This window comes from Anabas testudineus, chromosome 10, assembly GCF_900324465.2.
Source record: "Anabas testudineus chromosome 10, fAnaTes1.2, whole genome shotgun sequence".
In the NCBI taxonomy this organism is placed as follows: domain Eukaryota; kingdom Metazoa; phylum Chordata; class Actinopteri; order Anabantiformes; family Anabantidae; genus Anabas; species Anabas testudineus.
In genome coordinates, this window is record NC_046619.1 from 455,402 (window position 1) to 482,517 (window position 27,116).

The 27,116-nt window shown below is 38.3% G+C and overlaps 2 protein-coding genes across 5 annotated transcripts; one reads left to right on the top strand and one right to left on the bottom strand.

Moving 5' to 3' along the window:
- LOC113160157 (F-box only protein 38-like) lies at positions 1 to 12,448 on the bottom strand. Of its 4 annotated transcripts, XM_026357234.1 has the most exons (17): positions 12,249 to 12,447; positions 12,117 to 12,172; positions 10,919 to 10,962; positions 9,807 to 10,022; positions 9,177 to 9,310; positions 7,864 to 8,027; positions 7,478 to 7,643; positions 6,965 to 7,240; positions 5,353 to 5,446; positions 4,731 to 4,861; positions 4,377 to 4,547; positions 4,038 to 4,180; positions 2,767 to 2,962; positions 1,954 to 2,157; positions 1,663 to 1,818; positions 293 to 997; positions 1 to 220 (listed from the first exon to the last, which is right to left on the bottom strand). In XM_026357234.1, exons 4-17 carry the CDS (start codon positions 9,938 to 9,940, stop codon positions 72 to 74), a joined length of 2,823 nt encoding a protein of 940 aa, XP_026213019.1. In that variant the 5' UTR covers positions 9,941 to 10,022; positions 10,919 to 10,962; positions 12,117 to 12,172; positions 12,249 to 12,447; the 3' UTR covers positions 1 to 71. The 4 variants fall into 4 exon arrangements, with proteins under 4 accessions (XP_026213019.1, XP_026213018.1, XP_026213020.1 ...); XM_026357233.1 differs by having other exon boundaries at positions 12,117 to 12,447; XM_026357235.1 differs by lacking the exon at positions 10,919 to 10,962 and having other exon boundaries at positions 12,117 to 12,448.
- On the top strand, positions 11,546 to 27,116 carry LOC113160158 (magnesium transporter protein 1-like). Its single transcript, XM_026357238.1, has 10 exons — positions 11,546 to 11,831; positions 13,872 to 14,041; positions 14,134 to 14,251; positions 15,552 to 15,692; positions 18,698 to 18,838; positions 23,617 to 23,706; positions 23,799 to 23,862; positions 24,124 to 24,198; positions 25,146 to 25,236; positions 25,314 to 27,116. Exons 1-10 carry the CDS (start codon positions 11,751 to 11,753, stop codon positions 25,327 to 25,329), a joined length of 987 nt encoding a protein of 328 aa, XP_026213023.1. The 5' UTR covers positions 11,546 to 11,750; the 3' UTR covers positions 25,330 to 27,116.

A 27,116-nucleotide genomic window follows, 5' to 3' on the forward strand; every position in this document is an offset into this window, starting at 1 on the left:
ACTTACTATATGTTCCTCTATATGTTATATTGACTCAAAATTCAAAAGCCAAGTCAGATTTTTTGGTGGTTTTATGTTTTGTCTTTGAATCTTTTGAGTTTAGAGGGACAAACTTTTAATTCCATAATGTGACTGACTGCAAATGGATAGCCAACATATTGGTACTTAAGAGAGCTTGATATGTGCACTAACATGAAACCGCAAACCCAAGGCTCTGTAACTGTAAGAAAAGACCCCATTAGTTGCACCTCTCAAGCATAGTAGTATTCGCTTTTTGTAAATTAATTCTTACCTGTCTCAGGTACCAGGGGCACAGAAGACATACGGGTGCAAGACCTGGTCAAAGGTCGCCTAGGAACAAAGTCCTCATATCTAGCGCGACCTTGCTGTGGACCTGAACGAGCAGAAGAGTGAGATTCTGCATGAGCAGGTTGTCTCTCTCCCTGTCCAGCTGGAAGTGTTGGTACCCTGGCAGCACGGTTTACAGTGGCACATCTGGGCTCTGAATTGTCCACACTGGCAGGACCAGAGCCCTGCCTCACTCTGACATCCCTCGCACAACTGCCCCCCCCCTCTGCACCATCATTAGTCCAGTCGGGTCCTGCAGCTGTGTCAGTTGTGGATGTTCTGTAGGTGGTCCCTGTGACCACCCTTCCATATCCACCCACCTGCCTGGACATGACTGACCCTGGTCCAGTCCTGCCCCCAGATCCAGTCATTGGCCTCATGCCAGTCCTTCCTTCTGCCCCAGCGCTGATATTTCTCTGTGCTATGCCATTGTCAGCTCCTGGTCTTGCAGTGGTCTCCCCAGCCTCAATAGTAATACCTTTACTGGTAGTCCTCCAGCTGTTCTCAGCAGCAGCCTTCATGTCTGCCTTGATCTGTTCACTGGTCACTTGACAGCTCTTCTCACAGGTGCTCTCTGACACCTGGGCCTTTGTCTGACCAACTGATACAGCAACATTATTGTTCCGCCGCAGAGGAGTCTTTCCTTTTCCTGGAAGCACATACAAATTTAAGTGATTTTGGTGGGGACACTGTTGGTTTACGTTTGTTTCTTGGTCAGAAATTACTGGACAATTTTAATGATGGTATGGTCTGCTTGACTGCATTTTAAATTTATGAGGATAACCTAATCTTTTTAACAAATGTGTATGTCATGGCGAATTTGCAAAAAAACAAACAAACAAACAAAACACTTTTGGAACACTGTTTTTTGATGGACTGAAGTAGAGAAGGAGCAAATGTAAAAAAAAAAAAAAAATCCAAGTAAAATAATTTTTGACAAATAGTTGATGAGGAGATCACTCATCACTTTCAGTTGAGAAATTTAAACAGCAAATTGGGGGGGGAGATGGGGATACTGCAAGCCTTCTCACATTAATACATGAAAGTAACAGAGAGGTCAGATTCTCATCATGTTTTCCACATTTCACGATTGTTGACGTAAGCTCCTTTCAGGACTTTATCTCATATCTTCTTCCACAATGGCTTACCAGCACTGAAAAGAGACTTAATTCCACCAGTTGTTTATTTCAGTGAACCAGTTTCTGCTATTCATCTAATTTTATTTTAATTTACATTATTTGCATATTCATTTTTTTAGATTTTCTTGAATTTCACTTAAAATCATGACTGCTGGGTTCCGTGTTGTGCTGATACCTTCTGTATGTGCAGCAGGCTCCTGCACACAGGAAGCAGGAATTAGTCTTGAAACAAGGCCCTCATCTTCCTCACTGTCTGAGTCCGAGATGACCAGTGGGGGTTTGGGAACAATAGTGCTAGATGGCCTGCACTGCTGAACTAAACCACTGGGCCCTGGGGGTGCAAAGGAAATATCAACAGAAATAAAAATTATTAACACTTTTAATTAATAAAATACAGAGTACAAATGTACAAGGGAAAACAGATTACTTAACCTGTGCTAATTATGAAAAAAGAGCAGCTCCAAACCTGCTTGCTCCTCATCAGGAGGTTGTGGTGCTCTAGCTGGACAACTGGGCCCTGAACACACACCAGCTTCTTCCACTCCCACTTTTCCTTCTGAGCTTTTTGGTTGTTTCTGAGGCTCAACCTCCATGTTCTCTTTCTCCAAGATCACTTCGTCATCTTCCTCATCTTCCTCCTCATCTTCTATCCCATTTTCATCCACTGCCACTGTGAATAGAGACAATACATCTTCACCTTCTCTCACTGAGTAGGTTATGTCTCTTCACTCCAAAAAAAAATAAATAAATAAATAAAAAAACCTAAGCAAAAGGTTGCATGTAACTAGATAGATATACTTAACTGAGTTATATTCAACTTTCATAATTCAGGTACATGTTGTTGTTGCTTAGATGTGGAGTGTTTTGTCATTTATTTATTGTATGTTAACATGATTTCTCACCTGAAAACCTGCTAACATATCTTTGGCAAATAAAAAATGATATCTAAAAAAGATTTCTAGAAACTTTATTAATAGCAGATGGAAATAGTTTTGCCTTGTCACAGTTGTTGTCAACACAAATTACGAATATATGGCTTTTAGGCTGTATTAAGAGAAACATTAATACATGACTCTGACTTTATCTTTTTCACAGAGCAATAATAGTTCCTGACAGCTACAGCTTTATTTAGAAATTTGCAATGCTGTTTTCCCATGCAAGTTTCTGTGAGATGCTGTCTGAAAGTTGCAGACATTAGGAAATGTAAGGGAAGCCACAAATAAAATGCTGTATTATGATTTCACCTGTTCTACTGACTAGGAATGCAGGTAGGTTTTACCATTATGGTGTTGCTGCTGCTGTAGCCTTTGATTGTTGTTGTTGATGACAGGTGGTGGAGCAGGAGGCAGGTTGGCCTCATTATTGTGATGGTGGTGGTTGTTGTTGTTGTTGTCATTGTTTGAGTTCTGGTTGCTCACCAGTGCTGATGACACACCAATGCCAGTTCCTGCACTCAGGCCAACCCTGGCACAACCCTAATGCACAAACACAAAATACACACAAAGAAAGGAATATGCATCAGCACATGCACTAACGTTTTTAAGTAGATCAGGTAACCATATCAACAATTCCTTAGAAAAGCTAATTCTTTATTTTTTTTGTCAGTAACTCGCTACACTCAAGATTTGTACGTTTAGGTACTGAGATACTTTACTGGAGTATTTCCATTTTATGTTGCTCTGAAATCTATTCCATTACAATTCAGAAAGAAATACTGCACTTTTTACCCCAGTACATTTATTTCACATTTTAGTTACTAGTTACTTTGCTGATGAAGATTCTTAATACAAATAGCCTAATCTAAAAGTCTAACTCACAAAAAGTAGTTAATATTAGCTCCACCATTACCAGCTGCTATTTTTGTTCCACACAAAGTCTCTATAGCAGCACAGATATGGTATTTGTTCTTATCTTTCTCAGCAATAATTTCTTTCTTACATATATTATACATATGAGAGTTTGAGGAACAAATCTCAACTAGATTTGCACATTTATGTTTATCTGTAGCAATAAGTGCTGGTACTTGTTGCAGAATATGTTTTTAGGCAAGTATTTATTTAAGTACTGAATTTGTGTACTTCTAGCCTCAAGATCATATGATGCAAAAATCTATTTGGCTGTCAGTTGAAAAACATAATTTATATTGTGTTTTTTAAAATTCAAATATTCATACAACAAATCTTCTGTCTATTAATTAATAAAGAAAAAAAAATCCAGCCACTACAGATATTTTTCAAAAAACTATCTGCAATTTGTTTTTTATCCTTTATTTACATTTGTAGACTTTAAAGAACACCTTTTGCCACAAGGTTTAGCTGTTCCATTAACAAGTTGACAGATCACGGGTCAAGTTAAACTACATGTTGATATAAATTATAGCAAACAAGTTATTTTGTGCATGATGTCATCTCTTTTAATATGTGTGCATGCAAAAACATTGTTCTATGTTCCATTTTGTGTGCTTAGGTTTAAGGCACAAAAATAACATCATAGATAGTTACGGTACATTCCCAAAAAAGTCCTGAGAATATATGTGTGTATGAACGTTACCTTTGGTGGTTCTCTGAACATCTGGTCCAGGCAGATAAACTCCAGGCTGGGCAGTAACTCTATGAACTGGGAGAAGGATTCCAATTTTACAGCATGGCAGCGAACAAGAGTGAGATCAACGAGACGACTCCATCTTGACTGATCTGACAACAGAGAAATGTAGACTTTGACAGCTCCACAGAGCAGTACGGCTCCTCATTATTGAAATTCTCAAAGAGTGAGAGATGAAGAACAGCAGCAAAATGAAAGCTCTGCTTGTATACAGTACCCTCTTTATGATATAGGCAAACTAAGTTTGCCACGTTTGTGCCATGTGAGACTCAAGTGAAGTATTTTTACCTGTGATCCAGTAATGAGGGTTATGCAAGTGAGGACAGTTGTAGATAAGCAGGTGTTTAATATTAGTGAACACTTCGTTCACCACCTTTACACCAATATCTGTGATGATGCCTGGATTTTCAATGACATCTGCCAGACCGTACTTCACCAGCTCCGAATGGCTCATCTTACCTATATTTAATAATACAATACAATTTTCACACACCTGTAAAGTAAACTTATTATTATTCTATTTAAACCACACAACCAAAAAAACAATTGTAAAAAAAATGCCAGGGCAATCATTTATTTATGTTAGGGAAGATAAAACGACCAGTGCTCAACGTGTTAATGGTTCTTGAAAATAGAACTAACATTGCAGCAGGAACTCATCCACATATCCTAGATGAAGTGTCTCAAACTGCGGAAACTCTAGTTCAGCCATTTTGAGAGCAGAAAATACTCCATCTTTCGTCAGTGAGGGCTGGATACGCAGCTCATGAAGCCTGTAAAATACACAGAATTCATGTAATTAATTATTCTGTATGTATTTACGCTGGATACTAATAAAACATTTAAAAACACTGTCAACATTTCCTGCTGTTAGATTTGTATTACTTAAGTAGTACTGAAACTCCACAATGTACCTGTTAGTAAATGTTATAGCGTATGACGTGCAAGATAATGCTGGAATAATTATTCTAACTTGGTTTTGTGGTATTGTACATAGTGCACGCAGAACACACTGCCTGTGCAGATCTATCATGTAGAAGTCAGTGATAATGTCATACTGTATATTTAGAGGATCACTGAACTTTATTTTTTAATATTCTTCATTTCACTTCATTACGCAATGCTGGAACAGTAAGCCAAATCTTAGAGACACACTATGTCCCTACCATTTGGTTACTTAATAAAAGTATTTGCATTTCTCTATATGCTGCCTATTACCTAGTGTTTTTCTCTCAGGGAGTTTAAGAACTGACTGACTGAGCACCTGCGAGCAGCAGTTATGATGAGATAGCCCAGGTCCACTTCCAGGGCGTTCTTACAGGCTCCAAATACAATGGTGTGGAGGTTCCGAAATCCTCCTGCACATACAGAGAAACAGCATTACAACAACAAACACTACCTATTAACACTAACACAAACGGTGGCACATGTGGCAGTTAAATGAAATCCCAGTTGGCAGTATGACGCAAATCATCTGAAATAGTCATTCTGTATCATGAAAGTAAATGTATAGTGTTAACTTGATATAAGAATAGAACAAGCAATATGTATTACTGATTGTAGACTTTTTTGCCTAAAAAGGATGTAACTTTAATCAATGTGCCACAAAAATGAAAGAAATGTGAAAGATCATGTTAATATTCAGATGGTTCCCACTTGCAGCAGTAATCTGACCAAGTATCTTGTGAACAGAACGTATATTGAATAATAATAATAATAATAATCATAATAATAATAATAATTTATTAAATTAACAAATTAATCCTACAAACAGGTTTTGTGTTTTTTTTTTTATTTATATTACCATAAAACCAACACTCAAAGCTATTTAAGGCATTTTCACACCTAGGGCCTCAGGGCCGTGGAGCTGCTGGGCGAGCTAATGACTCATTTGACGCCAATAACAAGAAGGAGCTACACCAATACCTGTCATAACAAAACTTGTATCTGTGGTGTAGCTGCAGTTTCCCAAAGTAGTTTTTTGGGTTTTACCAAGCCCTGAAATTCTTGCAAACACCATCAAAATTTGTAAAGAAATCCTAAGCATGCACATTCTGTGGACGCCACCTACCGGAATGTGACTAACTGTGTCATAACCAACATTGAGCCCAAATACCTTAACCTTGACATGATTTATTCACTCTGAATAGTTGGCAATGTGAGATTGTGAATATGGAGATACCTGGCTTTGAGGTGAGTCATAAGATTTGTAAAATAATTACTTCTATTAAACAAAGGACCACGTTTTGTCATTCTGAATGACAAACACCAGTTAAATATGGCCGCCTCCACCATGCTTGCACGTTTTGATTTACACAATTTTTCTTAGTGATGCAAAACTCTCACCAAGGAAACCCACCACAAAGGCCGTGTACTTAGTAGCAGTATTGCTATTTGGGATCTCAGTAAATCAGGCCCCTAATTTGGTTAGTCATGTTAAAGTGAACTTCTGTTATCCCCTTGGTATGTTTTTCGGCATATCTGAACACAACAAACACATGGTTTTGGTCTGGTCCCCAAAAAACTGGAGCAGTTTGTTTGTCTTATGAATGTGATCCAACTTTGTTTTGCTAAATATCTAGTATATCTTCTTTTCCAAAGTCTAAAGCAGTGTTGCATTTTCAAATTGCGTTCAGTATTCTGCTGGCAGAGTTTTGCTTGTATATTGCTAAGATAATTACTGTCCAGTTATGCAGGTGTCCTATGGTACATAGCAACCTTTCTCCCATTAGAATGTTTACCATTACAGACCATACTGAACAAGGAGGAAAATGGGTCAACTTTACAAATTACTGCACCAATTTGGATGAGAATAAATAAACAAATTATACTATATCATACTTTGAAGCATTCTTACAAACAAATGCTTTCCTTACCTGATCTCCAGCTATCCTCCACCACATGCTGGATCAGCCCTCCCAGAAAAGGAACTCTCACTAGCTCCAGCTGCTCAAGGTTGCGAGCTGATGCTAAACCAGTAACCAGGGGAACGTATTTGAGGGAGTTGGCTGGCCCTGCACAGTTACGCATGACAAAGGTTCTCAGGCTTACACACAGAAAGTCTTTAAATGGCTGTGGCTTGGTGAGACGGACCCACTTCAGGTAAAGGTGGCGCAGCATGGACACACAGGGGATCTCTGGGACATTCACACCTGTGACAAACAAGCATAATATGTGATGTACAACAATACAGTTGTAGTGAGTTTTTGTTGTAGAGAGGTGCAGCAAGGACACTCTTCAGGTCTGTTTATGCATCACAAAGTCAGGCACTAGCAGGGATCACGTTGACTTACATCCACTACGTTTTATTAGTTTAGTCCACTGTATTTGAGCTGTAATGTAGTGAGGCAACAACATGAAGTGTCAGTTTGCTGTGGTGCCAAACTCACCCACTAGATGTAAGGTCTGGATTTTTGCAGTTATAGGGATGGTCAGTTTGTTCTCAGCAGGAATGGGAAAAGCCCCATTACGATTGCGGAACTTTCCCAGTATGTGAACTTGGGGCATGTAGTTCCATATGGCCTCCACAAGCTCCAGATGTGAGGTCTCCACACCCTGATATGGGGTCAAATAAAGTTCTAAGTCAAAAAAATCTTAACCCAAGATTCACTTATTAGCATTTTGCAGATTCCTCAGTTGATAGAGTTTGCTCAGTTGTAATGGTGGGGGGGCTGAGGAAGACCAGAACATGCAGCTATCTAGTAAGAATATTTGAGAGTATCCATTCTTAACCTTAAACACAAAGGTTTGGAAAAAAGTTTAAAAACATACAGACCAGCAGATTGGGACATGCTTGTAGTGCTTCTAGGACTCCAGGTATACTAAAAGCCTCGTAGCCACGGACCCGTCTCCTCTCTAGATATCGAGGGTGGAGTCCATATAACTGCTCCAAATCTGGCATCTTCTTCAAAAGGAGCAGAAAGCTGTTGTCTGTAAAACCTGAAATCAGAAAACACAACAAGTTGTCCTAAACCACTTTGTTTTATTTTTCATGATAACGGCTCCCTGCTGCAGATCACAATGGCACAGCACACTGGAGCTGATCTAAAACCAAGCCAACCATTCCAGTCACTCGGCAAAGTATTCACACCCTTCCACGTATTGCACATTTTAGTGACCTGTAAATGTCATTTAAAGTTGACATTCAATAACTTGAAAATGCTCATAAATTTTTAGAACATTTAGCAAATGTATTAAAACCCCCAAAATTTAATATCTCCTTTAAGTAAGACCCTTAATTCAGGAGTCTGCAGAAGCATTTCTGGCACTAATTTCAGTTTTGAGTATTCTTGGTCTAGACTCTGCAAGGTTCTTACTACTGGATTTGGGACATTTATCCCATTCTTCTTGACAGATTTTCTCAAGGTTCATCAGACCGAATAGAAGTGTCTGAATCGCCATCTTCAAGTCTCTCTGCAGATGCTCTATAGGGTTTAAGTCTGCAAATATCACTTAACAAAAGATATTAAATTACAAAAAAATTGCTAAAATAAACATAAACACCTAATTGATGTTACCGAGAGGGTCATCCTTCAGGACTTTTGAAATTCTGACTGACTGTTGGGTTCTTAGTCTGTCCCTGACCAAAGCCTCAAGCCCTGCTTGCCTGCTTTCTTACTTGGGTCAGCTGACTCTTGAAAGAGTTCTAGTGGGTCCTCGGTTTGTCTTCACATACAGTGTGAATTGTGAAACTTTGTACATCATTTGTGCCTTTCTGTCTTTAGTTTTAAGTTTTGATAAAAAAAAAATGGTTAAAAATATGTTTTTGCATGGTTATTGATTTTAGAATAAATTAACAACACAATTAAAAGTATAACATGTTAAAGGGTGTAAATACCTTCTAGTCACTCAGAGGAGGTATATAGGTCATATAAGTCAAAGCTGAAACTTGCTGTGGTCCCTGAATGATGCAATTAACTTCCCCACTGAAGACACCATCTTCTCCAGCAGGACCAAAACTGCCTTTTCAGACTGCACTCCCACTTCACATGATGTAACTTCCTAATGTTGCAATTCTTAACAAAACCCCTCTAAACATTTGCAATGTAGCACGGGCAGGGATGCAGTGGTTTTACAGCAGGCTTTCACCTGAAGGCATATACTCCCACCAGCGACCAGCACAAAGATCCACTACTTTGACGACTCGCAGGTACAGAGTCACAGCTTCTCGAAGCTTTCTGGACAGACACTCCAAACACATGATGTCCTTCATGGGAAGGTACCTACAAAACAAAACAACACTCCAAGGTTGAAAAACTGTTGCAACTAACACTTAGGTTAACATATCATTGTAATTTCTGTAATATCTACTTTGCGATGAATGGGTATATTTGTCACTCAGTCAGCACGTTTACATGTACTCAAGTAACCAGGTTACAGTTAGCTTTCTGAGGGAAGCTGATTTATTGAGTGTCATTTAAACAGGAAATCAGGTTACCATTAAAGGGGTAATGTTAAAGAAACCTGATTTTCCACGATTTCTGAGATTTCTCTAAAATAAACACATAACTGGGTTTCTAATCAGCTTTTTACAAGAACACCTGTGCACAACAAAGGAAGCAGAGTCAAGTCCATCTACAATCAGACTAAAACTGAAACCAATGAACCAAATAAGTCACATTTCACTTTCACATTCTGCATTTCCTTAACTCAGACAGTTGGCACTTTAAATTGGAGCACTGTGACTGCCTGTGTTACTGAGAGTAGCCAGCAATCTACCTGAATATATGACAAAGAACTTCATGAGACAGCTCGTTGATGTAGTCTTTGGGCTCACTGTGTCTCAGGACTGGTTCTCCTCCTAGGTTGCCCCCTACAGGCTGGAGTTTAGATGCCTTCCTCCTTGGACCCATGACTTCTATGCCACTGCAAAGGCCTTTACACACACACTTCCTCCCTCCTGCAGCCTGGAAGTTCTATTTCCAACGCATGAACCTCAGTTGTGGACACATCAAGGGGAGACAAGTTAATGTGAGTGACAAAAGAAAACATAAGTAGAAAAAAAATGTTCACTTTAGTTGTAGATTTGTGGTGTCTATTGTCTAGTTGACAAACCAACAGATACAAACATTCTTTTCTACCCTAAGTTATAAGCATGATGGATTCAGAGAGGATTCTGAATTCACCATACTACCCCATGTCTTGTTTTCTCACAGACTACAAGACGTGTTCTGTGAGAAAATGTACCTGCTTCTGCTGAATTGTTAAGACTGTAGAGAGACCATAGAAAAACTAGGCACTACACAAACCACTATTTATACAACCAGAGCCACATAAATTTTTAATTTTGTTATAGAACAGTTAATGCATGCATTAGGCTGTCAACATTCAATTTAAGACACACGTTCCTTTGTGGTAGTTCCGCCAACTTCTTTACAAATACTTGGTCAATGACTTATCAGCAGCAAAAACTTTACAGTTGTAAACACTCCACGGCTGGTTTCAAATTGTGCACACAATATGTGTCTTAATTCTACCCACGTTACCTTCCATGTATACTTTGTTTAAGCATATGCAGGTAAAGTCGACAGGAAAACACTTCAGAGTAAACAGCGTTTCTCGCGTCTGTTAGCATGTAGCCAACGACAGTACATGTGTTCGCTGACTAGTGACATTTAAACGCTCATTAACAGCATGCAAAGTAAAGGTAAAAAAATACAGATGCCATGCTTATTTGAGGGTTTTATACTATAACAAACAGCCTTCTCATCGAGAAAGCTAGCTTAGTTACCTTAACCATAGCTAAGAATGTATCCAAAGACAAAAACTACTTACACAAATGGCAAAACGCACGCAAAATTGTATTGTCTTTAGCAATTGTGCTAACATACCTGTATTTTTCTGTCAAACCCGCTGTGATTTATCTGTATCCATCCTGTGTGTAAATTACAACAACATTAGTGCTAAACAAGGAGATACGTTTATCATCGCCATCAGTGCGGAAGACACATTCTTATTCTCGATTTGATTGGCGACTGACAAAGCAAATTAAACATACCGCCACCTACCGGAGTGGGGTGTGGTGCAGTAGGGAAAATGAAATATCGCTACATTCTCCCTGTTAAGGATTTAGTTAAGGTATGTATCTCCTTCTGAGAATTAGGCTGTGCACATTTAGTTTTTAAAATTTTAGCTACGGACATATAAATATATTGATGTGATCATTGCCACTTTTTCAAGGAACACTTCTTACTCTCTGTTCCGACTCAGTTAGATATCTCATTCCATTCAATTTTCTTTTGTTTGGTGTGTTTTCCCCGATACAAATATTCCAAGTTAGCCTCGTGTCCAATACTTTTCTAAAAATACCGAACAAAACTAAACTGTATATATATATATATATATATATATATATATATATATATATTATATTATATTATATTATATTAGTCAAACACTCTTGGATGATGTCTAAATCCATATAAAATAAATCTAGAAGATTTAAATTGCATAATTTCAATAATTGCTGAGACAGTATCTTAAATATGTGTTCTCTTTTTGGGACAAATTGTCCCAATTTGTTCTGTCCACGTTCTTTGTAGATAAAGTTGTTTTGTTTTTTTAAGCTGAAAAAGAACGACAGCTTGTTGTGATTGGCGGAGAGGTGACCAATAGTAGGTTGACAGGAGATGGTGTTGTGTGAGTGCTCAGCAGTATCACAGAATGTTTGGAAAACTTTTAATTTCGGTGTTTTTTCTACTTGTTTTCCATTATGGCCCAACTGGCGCCCAGAAGAAAAAAGAGGTAACATATCGTTAATGACATATAATGGACAACATTTGCTTAAATGTTGCAGCGTTTTCAAAGTCCGAGACAGTCTCCGTAACATTAGCTAGCTAAGCTAACCAGAGCCGAACTACTGCGTTTTGTTTAGCCATTGCGGTAAGTGTTAAATAACCACGTATTTTAAACGAAGTCATCGTTAGCTAAGTGAAGACAGAGAGGAAGCAGAACGTGTTTTAGGCCTATCGTTAACCAAGTGACTCCTACAGGAAAAATGGGCTCAGTTTACACCTCTTAATTACTTACGGAAGTTTGATTTCCTGTTGTCCCCAGTTTTAGAGGTTAGTTCATGGCGACCACGTCTAAACACAGACATTCGTTAAGACAACATCTGGCCAAATTTAGAATGTTATTTCCCAAACGCTAATAGACACCCACAACTATCCAGATTTCAGAAATGATCCATTCCGCTGTAGAGCTGAACAAAACACTATTCTGAAACAGTTTCTCGGGTAGTACACTTTCGCTTTAAAAACTGTTTAAAAAAAAACTGACGGCAGCGCTGTCAGCGGTCACATTCGGAGGCGCTTGGTATAACTGTGAATGTGGTGGCGTCTTTTGAAGGTAAGTGGCATGGATGATGATCACACTGGCTAATCACAATGTCATTGGCGTTTGCCGTCGATTAGAAAAATGGCCACAGATGAGATCAGATACGTCCTTTTTATTTCTTTTTTTTTGGAAATCTTTTACTTTTATCCCACTACAAATCTATTTAACTATTGTACTTTTGTTCATTTGACGGACAGTTTTTGTACATGGTTAAAATTATGACACTTTTTTCTCTTTTTCAAATGTTTAGAAATAGAATAGAATAGAAGAAATTAAATGAATGTTGATGATTCTGATGAAATTATACGTTCATGTTTCACTAGGGATTAAATGGTTACAGGTTTTACGGTAAACCATGGTAAAATATCCGGTGATTAGTATTATTGTTTCGCAATTTAATTATCATGATTACAGCACTATGAAAAACTGCTGAAGAATGAAATGCAGTCCAGCGTCAACCAAAACAGTCTCCTAGGTACACAGACTACAGAGCTGTTTTCCTTCTTCACTTAATTGTTTACATCAGTACAAAGTGTGATATTAACTCATACATGGATTTGCTCTTCCTCTACACTTTCAATAGATATTGAAGAGTTGCCTGTATGTAAAAAAAAAATGCAAACAGTAGTCCAACTGCATACCTCAATTCTGGGGACCCAAAGTCTGCAAGCCAGTCAGACAAGGCTTAAGTTTCAGTGCAGGATTGTGGGTAATGTGCATAATTTCAATGATTCCCTCAAATCTTACTCTTATAATGTAAGAAATTCTCACACTTTACTGCAATGTTAACACAACTATTAAAGGAAAATTTTTTAATCAGAGTTTAGCATATAGTCAGTTAAACTTCTGAGATATTCATCTGGTCAGTTAAATAGCAGAGGGCATTGATAGTCAGTTTCAGCTGCTTTAGTCAGTGCCACTATTGGTGGCATGAGATGATACCTGGACCCTGAAGAGGTTGAAAAAGGCAGTCCAACGTCGGCACATCAATACGTACCATTGTTTGTTATGTCTCCCATATATATACATATGTATATGTATATGTGTGTGTGTATATATATATATATAAAAACAGTCTTGTCATGCATTCTACATTACAAGGGTTTAATTTCTCAGTTTTTGTTAAAATTGTCAGATGGTGAACATTCTGTGTTTAATATTGAGGTCATTGAGGGTGGTGGAATATTACTGGAGAGCATTATATTAAGAAGTGTTGCCAGTGTTTTGGCCCATTCATTTATGTAAATGGAGTGGCCAAAACATTAAAAAATAATGCACTCAAGTATGGATCTATTACGGTAACCTCAGTAATAAACATTATTGAGCAGCATTATCCAGATCAATAGCCAGTGAAGCCAATAATTTCATCCCGTCAGTGTCTCCTAGATTTTCCTTCTAGTGTTTTGTGCCTAGCTCTAGCAGCTATCTTTTTATTTCTGTCCTGTGTAGACACTCCTGTCAGAGAAGGTGATACAGATGATGGAGTGGGCCTCGAAGCGTTCAGTGATCAGGATGAATGGAGATAAGTTTCGCCGCTTTGTGAAGGCTCCGCCTAGAAACTACTCTGTAGTCATTATGTTTACAGCCCTGCAGCCACAGAGACAGTGTGGGGTCTGCAGGTAAGAAATTGAAACAATAAAAGCAGTGATTGTGTACTATGATTTTCATTTAGTTTATTGTTTAATTATTAAAATGTATTTTTATATTTCAGACAAGCTGATGAGGAGTTCCAGGTGCTGGCTAACTCGTGGCGTTATTCTTCTGCCTTTACTAACAAAGTCTTCTTTGCATCTGTTGATTTTGATGAAGGATCAGATGTCTTCCAGATGGTGAGACAATCTTTTGTTTTTAGAGTTATGCCTGTTTACAAATGTCTGCTATTATCACAAAAAAAACTGTGTCACTTGGGTAGATGGTCTTAGCAACTGGACTCACCTATTATTCACAGCTTTCCACTGCTGTAGGAATAAAAGGTCAAAGTTCAAGGTCATAATGACCTTGGGACCTCACATGTCCCAAGAACATGTCTGTAAATTTCTGTTCTGAAAAAAGTTACAGGCCTCCTTTGTCTAAAATGTGTTCCTCAAGGCTTCTGAAAAACATTGTTTTTTTGAGTGTAGATGAAATACAGTGGGTGTATCCCCATGGCTCTTCAAGGATCGCATACAGGCGTCCTGGTGGCTCAATGGGTAGATCGGGGTGTCCAATTCCGGTCATTGAGGGCTACTGTCCTCCTAATTTTCCTACCATCTCTGCCCTACCCACTGCTGATTACCTGGACCAGGTGGGTTCAGCCAATGAGAGGCTGGAGGTGCATGGCTGGTTGCAAAACAAGCAGGACAGTGCTTGTTTTGCAAGGAGGACCAGGATTGGACACCCTTGGGGTAGATCATTGGCCTTAGAACAAGAAGGTTTGTGGTTCAAACCTGGTCACAGACACCAGGTGTGTCCTTGTGAGTACAAATTTCATTGTAACATGTACATGTGACATGACGAACAAAGGCTTTCTTTAAAATATGACTTAGCAGAGTTTGGGTTACACCCTTGTCACCCTGGTAACAAAGAAGTTGATGAAAAATACTAGCTTTGGTGTGACCATAGCATAGCTATAATTGTCATATATACACTGCTGTACTGCTGATAAACACAATCATGCAAAAGGTGTCTGTTTAGCCTGCCCTCAGTAATAGACATTGATGTATATAAAATAGCAAACATCTTAGCATACTGCAAACAATTCCATTCAGTTCAGTTTATTTATATAGCACTAAATCAAAAACAGAAGTCATCGCAAGGCACTTTATGGTGTAGATTTAAGAACTTACAGAATATAACTGTATATAGAAAACCCAGCAATCCCACTTGAGCAAGCACTAGACAACAGTGGAAAGAAAAAAAAAACTTTTAATGGAAAAAAAACTTCCAACAGAACCAGGCTTAAGGTAGGGGACCACTGGGGTGAGTGAAAAGAGGAGAGTGATGTGTTCTGGGAAAATATGGTGCTATGATGTCTTTAAGAAAACTAAGACCCAAAGTTAGTCAGCTTTTGAACAAACTGCATGTATATATAACTGCTTAATTAATTATATTGCAGACATATTGGAAATTTTAACTGTGTTTTTGTTGCAGTTGAATATGAATTCTGCTCCAACCTTCCTCCACTTCCCATCCAAAGGGAAACCTCGCAGGTCTGACACATATGAACTGCAGGTGAGAGGATTTGCAGCTGAGCAGCTGGCTAGATGGGTGGCAGACAGGACTGATGTGCAGGTTAGTGTGAATCAAATGAACTACAAAAGATTGTATCTCCTAAGGTGATCTTAAACTACTCGCACAGCCTCTACTCACCAAATGATAATGACATCCTATGTTCAAAACATTTTTGAACCACCTATATAACCAGTTACAGCCTTAAGTCTTTTGGAGCATGATGCTACAAGCTTGGCAAACCTATTTTTGGGCAGTTCCTCCCCTTCTTTTTTGCAGTACATCACAAGCGTCATCATGTTGGATGGGAAGTGTCGATGCACAGCCATGTTATTATCTCTCCAGAGATGTTCATTCAGGTTCAAGTCTGAGATCTGCCTAGGTTCCTCAATGCGATTTACAGAGTTGTCCCATAATTACTCCTTTGTTATCTTGGCTGTATGCTTAAGGTTGTTCCTGTTGGTCTTGTTGAAAGATGAACCTTTGCCACCGTTTGAGGTCCAGAGCAGGTTTTCATCAAGGGATGTCTCTGTACATTTCTGCATTCATCTTTCCCTTGATCCTTACTAGTCTCCTATTAGTTCCTGTGTAGCCAGTTCCTGCTGCCATCGGACAGCAGATTTTGCAGATGCACCACTGGGGCCTTGTGAAATTCACAGGTGAGAGCAGGTTCACCCTGAGCACATGTGAGAGACACAAAAGGGTCTGGAGAAGCCGTGGACAAAATTATGCTGTCTGTTACATTGTTCAGCATGAACCTGTCAGGTCCTGCCAATTCTGGTGTTCTATGGCAAACGGTTATCGAGCTCTACAGTGCTGGGCCTTGAGCACAAGGCCCACTAGAGAACTCAGGCCACCCTCATGAAATCTGTTTCTGATTGTTTCATCGGAGACATTCACACCAGTGGCCGACATTTTATAGGACTGTGGCAGTGCTCATCTTGTTCCTAATTGCTCAAAGTAGCAGTTGGTGGTCCTGCTAATGGGTTAAGGACTTTCTATAGCCCTGCAAGTCCAGGCATTGCCTCATGCTACCAGTACTGACACTGACCCTAGCCAAATGCAAAGTTAGTGAAAAAACATTCAGAAAAATAAGCAGGAGTCTTTGGCATTCACCTGTAAAACCATTCCTGCTTTAGGGGTTATCTTATTGTTGCCCCACTAGTTCACCTGTTGTTAATTTTATTAACACAAAGGTTTCCTTAATGTTTTTTTAGCTCAAAAAAAAAAAAACTTAAGTTTATAGACCTGCCCTCATGTGAGGCTAGTGACTCTTCGGAGACAGCTGTGTGTCAAAAGTAGGTAGTGTAGCAGTGCTTGGTCAGTCTGGCAGGTAACCTTCACACAGGAAACAGCTGTTTACTCCAACATGCTGCAACAGTTACTGCAAAGAAAATTTTAAATTTTCAGATTGAACACAGAAATGCATATAACAGATTATTTGATGTTGAGTTGTGTTGTGACAAATTTCAATCTACTACATTCTTTAATGTTGTCTCCAACTGATAAGTAAGTGCTGTTTGGAAAGCAACACTAGAGAAAGATGCAAGCTGACAGCAGGACAGACACACACTGTAATAGTACTACAGTATTTTGACAGAAGTAAAAGTACTACAGTAAAGCTGTATATTATATGTGGATCAGATTGATCATTCTAACGTTAGCCTCACTTTACAAACTCAGTCTCATTGCCACTGCACCTTTATGGTGTTTAGCATTAGCTTACTTGGCGCTGAAGTAAAAACAACAGTTTAAGGGAAGACAGTTGTCCTGTCCTTTTTGGAGTAACTTCACTCTTACTAGTAACACAGGATTGCTGTGCTGTCCGAGGAGTAATGTCAGAGCCTTCCCAATTTAGCAATTTAATTAATTTAATTTAAATGTAATTGTGACCTGCTTCAAGTAAGTAACTGTATAAATATAAATAAGTCAAACAGAATAAGAAATGATAAACTAAAAATTAATTAATTTATGAAATAACTGTATATATAGATTGTATGAAATTAGGTGACTGTAAACGTAGTGTATATGATAATAAATTAGTGGTTGTTGGCTCTTCTTCTATCTATATCTATCTATCTATCTAGATAGATAGATAGATAGATAGATATAGATATATCTATATATCTATATATATATATCTATATATATATATCTATCTATATAGATATATAGATATATCTATATATATATATATATATATATATATATATATATATATATATATATATATATATATATATTGTGACGGCATTTCTCTATGTTCAGAATTTTTAACCAAACAATCAATGTGTTAATAGAAAATAATCAGAATATTAATCTGTAATGAGACTATCATTTACAATAGTGCAGGACTCTTTTTTTCTTCATTGATTACAATACATTTATGTTATGTTAAGTACATTATTGTGGCAATAAATTGCAGTTTCACTGCAGAATTGTAAAAGTAAATGAAAATGGTGGCGTGTTCTATTCAGGGTAGAGGTGAATCTTTGCACCAGGCAAAGGAGTTTAAGTATCTTCGGGTTTGACTGAGGGTGAAATAGAACACAGGCTAAATTGTGCAGCATGAAGGCGTTGTTCTCATCTGTTATGGCAAAGCTCTCACCTTACTTTCCAACCCTTACCTATGATCATGAACTCTAGACATTATGGTATGGGTATTTTGTTTCCTGGTTGGGATTTTTTTGGTGAGGATTGGTTGAAATTATTTAAAATAGTGAAAAAGCTAGCCAGATTGAAGTGCATGGTCTCAATTACAAGAAACTTTTGAATCATTCTAGGCATCAAGCAATAAATAGATGTTCTTCTACACCTACCAGTTATGCATTTTTAGGCAAAATGCAAAAAAAAATCAAAAAAATGCCTGTAACAGACCATGTGATGGAAGTATATGGGTCATTTTGTGTTCTATGGGGCTTGCCAAAGGGAAGAGGTGTACCAAGTTTATCATTTTTGCACTCTAATAATAAGAACTATGCAAGATAAATACTAGAGTTGACTAGTAAAACCAACACATCTCCACTCTGAACTTGAACACACTCACTCACTTTATTTATTTATTTTAGATCCGTGTCATTCGTCCTCCCAACTACGCTGGGCCTCTCCTTCTGGGCTTCCTCCTGGCTGTCATTGGAGGTCTGGCATATCTTCGGAGACACAATTTGGAGTTTCTCTTTAACAAGAATGTCTGGGCCTTCTCTGCACTGGTAATGTTAGCACACCCAACATCACATGTATACAAACAACATATAGAGAGATAGTGTAATGTTGGTGGAACAAATAAACACAAGGGGCAGATTTGCCCATGATGGAAAGAGGTGAATCCTAACCCATGACTGTAAAAATTGTAACTGTACTAAACTGAACTTTCCAAAACAGTGTGCATGATCTTAAAATATAGTAGCAATAAGAAGTATGTGAATCCTTTTGTAATTACTTGATCTTCTAATTTAAAAATTGTATAATGTGATGCATTCATTAAGTTACAAGTGTGTACAAATGTGCTCTCATCTTCATCTAACTCACAACAATACAAAAACACAGTCTGCTGAAAATAATAGTACCGTATTTTCCGCACTATTTCAATTTTCAATTTCAATTTTATTTGTATAGCGCCAATTTACAACAGAAGTTATCTCAAGGCACTTTACAGTGTAAGGTTTAAGACCTTACAGAAAATAGTATATATAGTACTATAAGGCGCACCTTCAATGAATGGCCTACTTTAAAACTTTTTTCATATATAAAGGCGCACCGCATTATAAGGCGCATGGAAAAGACGCTACAGTAGAGGCTGGGGTTACATTATGCAACATTAGATGGAGCTGTGCTAAAGGGAATGTCAACAAAACGGTCAGAGTGTCAGGAGTTAGTAGGACCAATAATAAGGCCGAAGCAATCTACTCAGTTCAGTGCGTTTATTGCGGCACACAAACAAAACTACAGAGCAAGCATCAGCTGAGCAGTCTTTTCTTTAGAAAAACACAAAAGGAATCCATATTAATACTTGGTGAAATCAAAGTCCTTGAAACATAGATAATCCAAATCCAATAGGAAATCCAAAATAATCCAACAAAAAACACTGGCATTCAACAAAACACAAACCAGGAAAAAGTATCACAGTCCATACTCCAAAGCAATAATCCATGTAGCAGAATCCTCAGCCATCGAGTACTTTAAGTCCTCCACACTAGTTTGTCATGAGTTTGTCCGGTGCACAACAGGTGCAATCAATCGGTTTAACGAATGTCAAGCTGCTTGCATGAACACCATTCTGCCCAGAAACGGGACCTTCAAAATAAGAGGTCAGCCTGAAAGGTAGTCGGCGGATCCTCACACAGAGAGGTAGGTCAAACTTTATTAATAGGCCATCATGCATTTCAGTTCAATAAGTTGTGACAAAGGCAGCTAAAAAGTATTATAGTATTGTTCTTAAAATTTTATCAGAGTGAGAGTTGTGTATTTTAGTTATCTTTGTTAAGATAATTAGTTGCAGAGTGAGCGCTCTTTTCAAAGTAGTACAGCTTTGAGGTATTTTCTCCGTCGGTAAATTAAGCTAGTTTAGTTTCCACAGTAAAACGAACTGGTTCATGTATATGCTGAGTGTGTTTTATATGTTTGTGCCCTGGAAAGCATTTGTCTTTGTAAGTATTAACATGTTTATTGTCATTAGAGGTATGTTAGTTGTTACCTGTTACATATGATAAATTACGTGTGCGTGTTATTGTAATTAGCTTCATTCAAGTCAAGCTAGCGTGTGCGAGTGTAACATACCAAATGTGTAACGATGTGTATTATTTGTTAATTTAGTTTCTTTCAGTTACATAAAGAAAAGATAGGCGTTTGTCCTCCAACTGTAGCCATCTCGCTTTGTTCCCTCAGAAACTCTGTTTAGTCTTCTTTACTTGGCCATCTTGTTGCTGCCTCCACTTCTGCACCATTGATTCGTTAATGTGAAATGTCTATTGCCGTGTTCTACTGCGTGACTGACTCAATATTGATCCATATATAAGGCGCACTGGATTATAAGGCGCACTGTCGGCTTTTGAGAAAATTTAAGACCTTTAGGTGCGCCTCGTAGTGCGGAAAATACGATACACAAACATTGTTTTCATGTTTTTATTGAACATAACATGTAAACATTCACAGTGCAGGGTGGAAAAAGTATGTGAACTTTGGACTTAATAACTGATTGACCCTCCTTTGGCAGCAATAACCTCAACCAAACGTTTCCTGTAGTTGCCGATCAGACCTCCACCCCGATCTGGAGTAATTTTGGACCATTCCTCTTCACAAAAGTGTTTCAGTGTAGCAATATTTTTTAGATGTCTGGTGTGACTGTCTCTCTTACGGTCATGCCACAGCATTTCAATCGGGTTGAGGTCAGGACTCTGACTGGACCATTCCAGCAAGTGTATTTTGTTCTGTTGAAGCTATTCTTTTGTTGAATTACTTGTATGCTTTGGGTCATTGTCCTGTTGCATCAGCCATCTTCTGTGGAGCTTCAGTTGGCGGACAGATGGTCTTACGTTTTCCTGCAAAATGTCTTGATAAACTCTGGAATTCATTTTTCCATCAATTACAACAATCTGTCCAGGCCCTGAGGCAGCAAAGCAACCCCAAACCATGATGCTCCCTCTGCCATGTTTTACAGTGGAGATGAGGTTTTGATGTTGCTGTGCTGTGCCTTTTTTTTTCTCCACACATAGTGTTGTGTGTTTTTTCCAAACAACTCAATTTTGGTTTCATCTGTCCACAGAATATTTTGCCAGTAGTGCTGTGGAACATCCAGGTGCTCTTTTGCAAACTTCAAATGTGCTGCAATATTTTTTTTGGACAACAATGGCTTCCTCCGTGGCGGCCTCCCATGTGCTCCATTCTTGTTTAATGTTTTCCTTCTTATAAATGTGTCAACAAAAATGTTGCATGTGCCAGAGATTTCTGTAAGTCTTTGGCTGATACTCTAGGATGCTTCTTTACCTCATTCAGAATTCTGCGCTGTGCTCTTGCAGTCAGTACAGTATGACCACGCCTAGGGAGAGTAGCAACAGTGCTGCAACAGTAAACCCAAAACTGGTGTGTGTTTTTAAAGGGCAGGACAGCTTTCAGCAACACATCCAATATCATCACACTGATTGGACACAAGGTTGGCTCACTCCTGGCTCCAATAATCTTGGAGAAGTCATACGGCTACTCTATACTTTTTCTTGCCACTGTATGCATGTCATTGTTCACATATGTCTTGTAATCTTACATACATGTTTAAGGTTTCCAGCACTGAGCAGACTCCAGTCTGCTTTGTATGCTCTGTATTTCTATGGAAAATGGGAAAAAAAACATGTACATCACAATATAAACCCATGGAAGTGGACATGCTTTTTACTGTTTTACTATTTTTGCATTCAGCTAGGGTCAGTGCCAGGGGAGCTGGACAGAATTGCGGAAGGTAGCAGGACCGGTATCTGCTACTTTGTACAAGAAGGAACAGGATGAGCATTGCCAGAGTCCTACAAAATTACGTTCAGCAGGCCACTTGTATGAATGGCCAAATAATCGGAAACATACTTCATGAGGGTGCTTACTGTCCAGCACAGTGGAGCTTCTTTGGATTTTGCCATAGAACACCACAATTGCCAGGTCAGTGGTGCCCTGTGCTTTTTACAGATGAGAGCAGGTTCACCCTAAGCATGTGACAGATGTGAACGGTCTGTAAAAGCTGTGGAGAATGTTATGCTGCCTGTAACATTATTTGGCATGACTGATTTGGTGGTGGGTCAGTGAAAGTCTGGGGAGGCATATCCATGGACAGATGTACGAATCTACTAGACAGCAGCACCCTGAATGCCATTGAGTATCGAGATATAATTCTTGGACCCATTGTCAGACCCTACACTAGTGCTGTGGGACCTGGGTTCCTCCTGGTGCATAACAATGTCCAGCCTTACGAGAGTATGAGGGAATTGATACAACTGTCCCCCACTCGTAACTTTCAACTAAGAAAGTTTTCTGGGCTTCTTTAGAACAAATTAAGTGTATTCGGTGTATAAATGAACATATTTTTTATGAGCTAAATCAGTAGTTTAAAATGAAACCAGAAAATTGAAATATTTCACTTTAAAATGATGTGAAGACTCTATTATATGTGAGTTTCACTTTTTGAGTTGGATATTAATAAAAAAAAAAAAATCCAATATTATATTTTTTGATGGGCACTAGTATTTTTCTAAAAATAATCGGTTGTCTTTGTCCTTTTTTTAGAAGTCAAGCAGAACTCTCATTTAGTAATCTGTGGAATCATCTTCCTTTTTAGGCACATAGACCCCTTCACAAACATGACTTAGTACTTAGCAAAACCCTTGTTGGCAATCGCAGAAGTCACATGCTACTTGTAGTTGGCCACCAGGTTTGCACTTATCTTAGGAGGGATTTTGACCCACTGCTCTTTGCAGATCTGCTCCAACTCATTAAGGTTTGGCGACTGGCGTTAAGCAACTTGAACCTTCAGCTCCCTCCACAAATTGTCTATGGGTTTTAGACTGTAAACTGGCTAGGCCACTCTAGGACCTTAGTGTGCTTCTTCGTTAGCCTTTGTTGCCTTGGCCTTGTGTTACCCACCCATGACCCATTTTCATTGCCCTGGCTGAGGGAAGGAGGTTATCACCCAAGGTTTGATGGTACATGGCATGTCTTTGTCAGTGGGCAAATGTACAAAATCAGCAGGGATCAAAAACTTATTTCTCTGTGAGTGACGCACATGCACCCAGCCATCCACCTGATGTCCAGTTCTGCAGTTCATGTACCCATTCTAGGCGCTTTCAGCGGTAAACGGCAGTCTGAAACGTGACTCATCAGACCAAGAACCTGCCCAAACTTCTTCAGCTATTTGGGCTGTAGTGCCTCATCTGTTTGATATAATCAGCATTATTCACTTCACCTGTCAGTAGTCATAATGTTATGTAAGATCTGTGTATTTTGTGTGTTTCAGTGCTTTGTCCTCATCATGACCTCAGGCCAGATGTGGAACCACATTAGAGGACCACCTTATGCACACAAGAACCCCAGTACCGGACAAGTTGTAAGACAGAAATGTGCTGTTTACCAAATATGCTTATTCAAAGAATGAGTGTTAATTATCAGAAGGGCATTTAACTCTTTGTCTGTTTTCAGAGTTACATCCATGGCAGCAGTCAGGCCCAGTTTGTAGCTGAGACACACATTGTCCTTCTCTTCAGTATCCTTCAGTATAGTCCAAATGTCTAGGACTATACCAAACGATAATCTCTTAACTCTTGCATATCCTTTTTTTTTTTTTTTTTTTTTCATTGCTCTGACTTTGCTGGGTTTTAAAAAGCACATCAGTTTATTTGTAAAGTACTGTATGTCTTTTTATGTCTATTAATATGGTGTGAAGAGCATAATGTGACAATCTTTGAGTCATACATGCATACATACTGACATGCATTTTATCTCTAAACCTTGACCTTACTGTAAGATGCTGCCGTTACAATGGGAATTGTGCTGCTGTGTGAGGCTGCTACCACTGATATTGACATTGGAAAGAGGAAGAGTATGTACATGCATACACAGATGCTCTGATCATGTCATTTACACTACAGATAATTTTTAAACTTGCCTAAATATTTATTGCTCACCAAAAGTAGAGTAAAACTCCAGTCATCTTTATGTTAGAAAATGCTTTACAAAAATTAGCTGAATTAACAACAACAACACTGTTCAGTCAATAAGAAGCTGCATGCCTAATGACAAAAAACATAACCAACCTTATTGCAAAAAACATAATGCCAGAAACATGGTTAAAAATGTCAGATTTAGGTAGTTGAATTAACCTTGTGATACATTCACATCTCACCTAGGAGTAAAAAGAAACATTTAAGCTTGAGAGAAATGTTTATTTAATTTATATGGATCATGATTTTATATACACTCCAAAAGGATGCAGTGCAGACGGAGTACCACATAGTGATGCAACTGGTCAAGATGCTCTCAATTGTGCCTCTGATTTGGGCTCTGGCTCTTCTCAGTTTGCAGAGGACGTAGAAACTCTGTTGTGCTTTCTTGGCCGGTGATGCAGTGTTGACAGTGCAGGAGTAGTCTTCTGTAATGTGCACACCCTGGAACTTGGTACGGGTTTAAACTGTGCATTGGTGTGCAGTTATGGTTAGCAGAGATAACACAAGGGGACCGTGGTTCAGCTTTAGTCATTCAGCATGTTGATTCTAAGGTACATTTTCAGGAGGGAAACCTTGGACTAGGCTACCTTCTTCTATTGCTCTGTGGTACAATTCTGATGCTCACATACCCATTGTATGAATTGAACTGGTTAAATCTATTCTAGCATTACTCATTTCCTCACATACTATTCCTGCCAACAAAACTAGTCACAAGACATCTAGAGTTCTATTAAAATAAATAAAATGGTCTTCTAAGAAAATTGAGCATACTTTCTAGAATTTAACATCAGTAATAAAGTATGACACAGTGTCTGTCTGTTAGTTATGTGTGTCGCAGGAATGGGCCTTGTGATGCTGTTCTTCAGCTGGCTGCTGTCCATTTTCAGAGCAAAGTACCATGGATACCCCTACAGGTAGAGACATGTACATTTATTTTCAATAATCTTGTTTTAGCTTCTGTGGTTTATTGTGCACTTCTGTTGTCTTGCAGCTTCCTGATGAGTTAGGACTTACCAGCATTCTCCAGCTTCACAGCAAGTAACTGAACAGGAAGTTGGGCCAACAAACAGGCTGCTGTCCATGGCAATAGTGCCTGCATTACTGTTTGCTAAGCCATAATTTAATTTCTGATATGTTGTATAAAGTGTGTACCTTTATGCCTTTACAACAGATAGCTCACCAGTGTGCATTCTAAACTGTCTGTGCCAAACGATGTCTAGAATACATTAAAAAGGAACCTAGACAAAACATTTAATTTCTTATATTGATTCATAAAAGTTATGGATACAAATTCCAGTGTGAATCTTTGTGTTTGAAAATGTTGACCGTGGTTATGGCCTCACTTTTGTTTAGCTGTTGCGTGTCTGTGTGGCAGAACTTGACAAAGGATTGACATTTATAGGGCAGCAAAGCGGAAGGAGTCATTTCATGTGTCTTCTTGTGCCAAATCATTATGGAAACATCATCTACAGGTTTTTATAATATCTCAAAACAAATTGTACTCATCCTGTTTCAACCCTGTCAGCATCTTCTACAACAATATGTAATTTCCAAACATGAACACACATTTAGTCCTGCACCTTCATTTGTTAAATGAGTCATCAAACACTTTCACCAGGGAAAAAGTGAAATGTTAGGATCAGTTTCAGGCTAGATGGATAATTGGCTACTATTCTTCAGCAACACTGTATGCCTAGGATTCACTCGAAGGGCTTTATTATGATAATTTACGTCAGTCTATACCCTCAAGTACATTTTCTATTTAATCCACAAACTACTGCAGTAAAGGTTTTGTTGTTGGTAGTTCTTGATTATTGTGTTCACAGTTCCACAGCCAATTACGAAAACTAATGCTTGATTTAAGTCTACGCACATAGCCTGTGCCAATGTACATCAAGCTTATGGGCATGGGAACCATAAAACCTGCCTATACTCCACTCTTCCGCTTTATATGTTATGTGAATTACTGCATATATATATGGTGTTTGCTGATTGTTTTTAATAAGAGATCACTTTTATTGAAATACAGTTATATTTGGATTTATCAAACATTTGATAGTGTGTCAGTTTGTAGATGTTTTGGATAACTTTTATACCTTTTGAAAAGTTTGGGGTCACCGATTTTGTTTTCCATGAAAACATAAAATTAGTCTAAATCTGAATTATATCAAAATGAATACAAACCTTAAGAAAGTAATTGACAAAATTAGAAATTATTATATCTATTAGAAATTGTGTTCTTTAAACTTTACTCTGATCAAAGAATCCTCCATTTAATATAGCTACATTCTCAATATTTTTATTTGCAAGTCTGAGATGTGGCCTTTTCTTCTTTGTACAACTTTGTACATGTTGCAAAAAAAAACAACAACAAAAAAACCAGCCACCTTTTAAAGCAAAGGTCCAGCAAATTATTTCGCTGGACAAAAAAGGAAAAGGAGAGAGTAACGAACATTTATGTATTAGAATTATTTTTATTAAAAACCAAGACAGTTGCGAGAGAAATATGACATTTTGGAGTTTGTATACATAATGAGAAGTACAGAAACTTAATTTCATTAGAAATTAATTCATCAGACTGAAGAGAGTACTTGGTTTCAACCTAATAAGATGGAAGTCCAGTTGCCATGACTCAACATCCATAATTTATCAAAAAAAAATTGGGGGGGGGGGGGGAGTTAAAATCTTTTGTGTAAAACATAAAGTTCTTTAAATACATGCATTTGTGTATTGTAACAGGAGAGAATATTTAATCTGAGGGAATTTTTTCTTATATTAAAGTGCCTTAACTGCA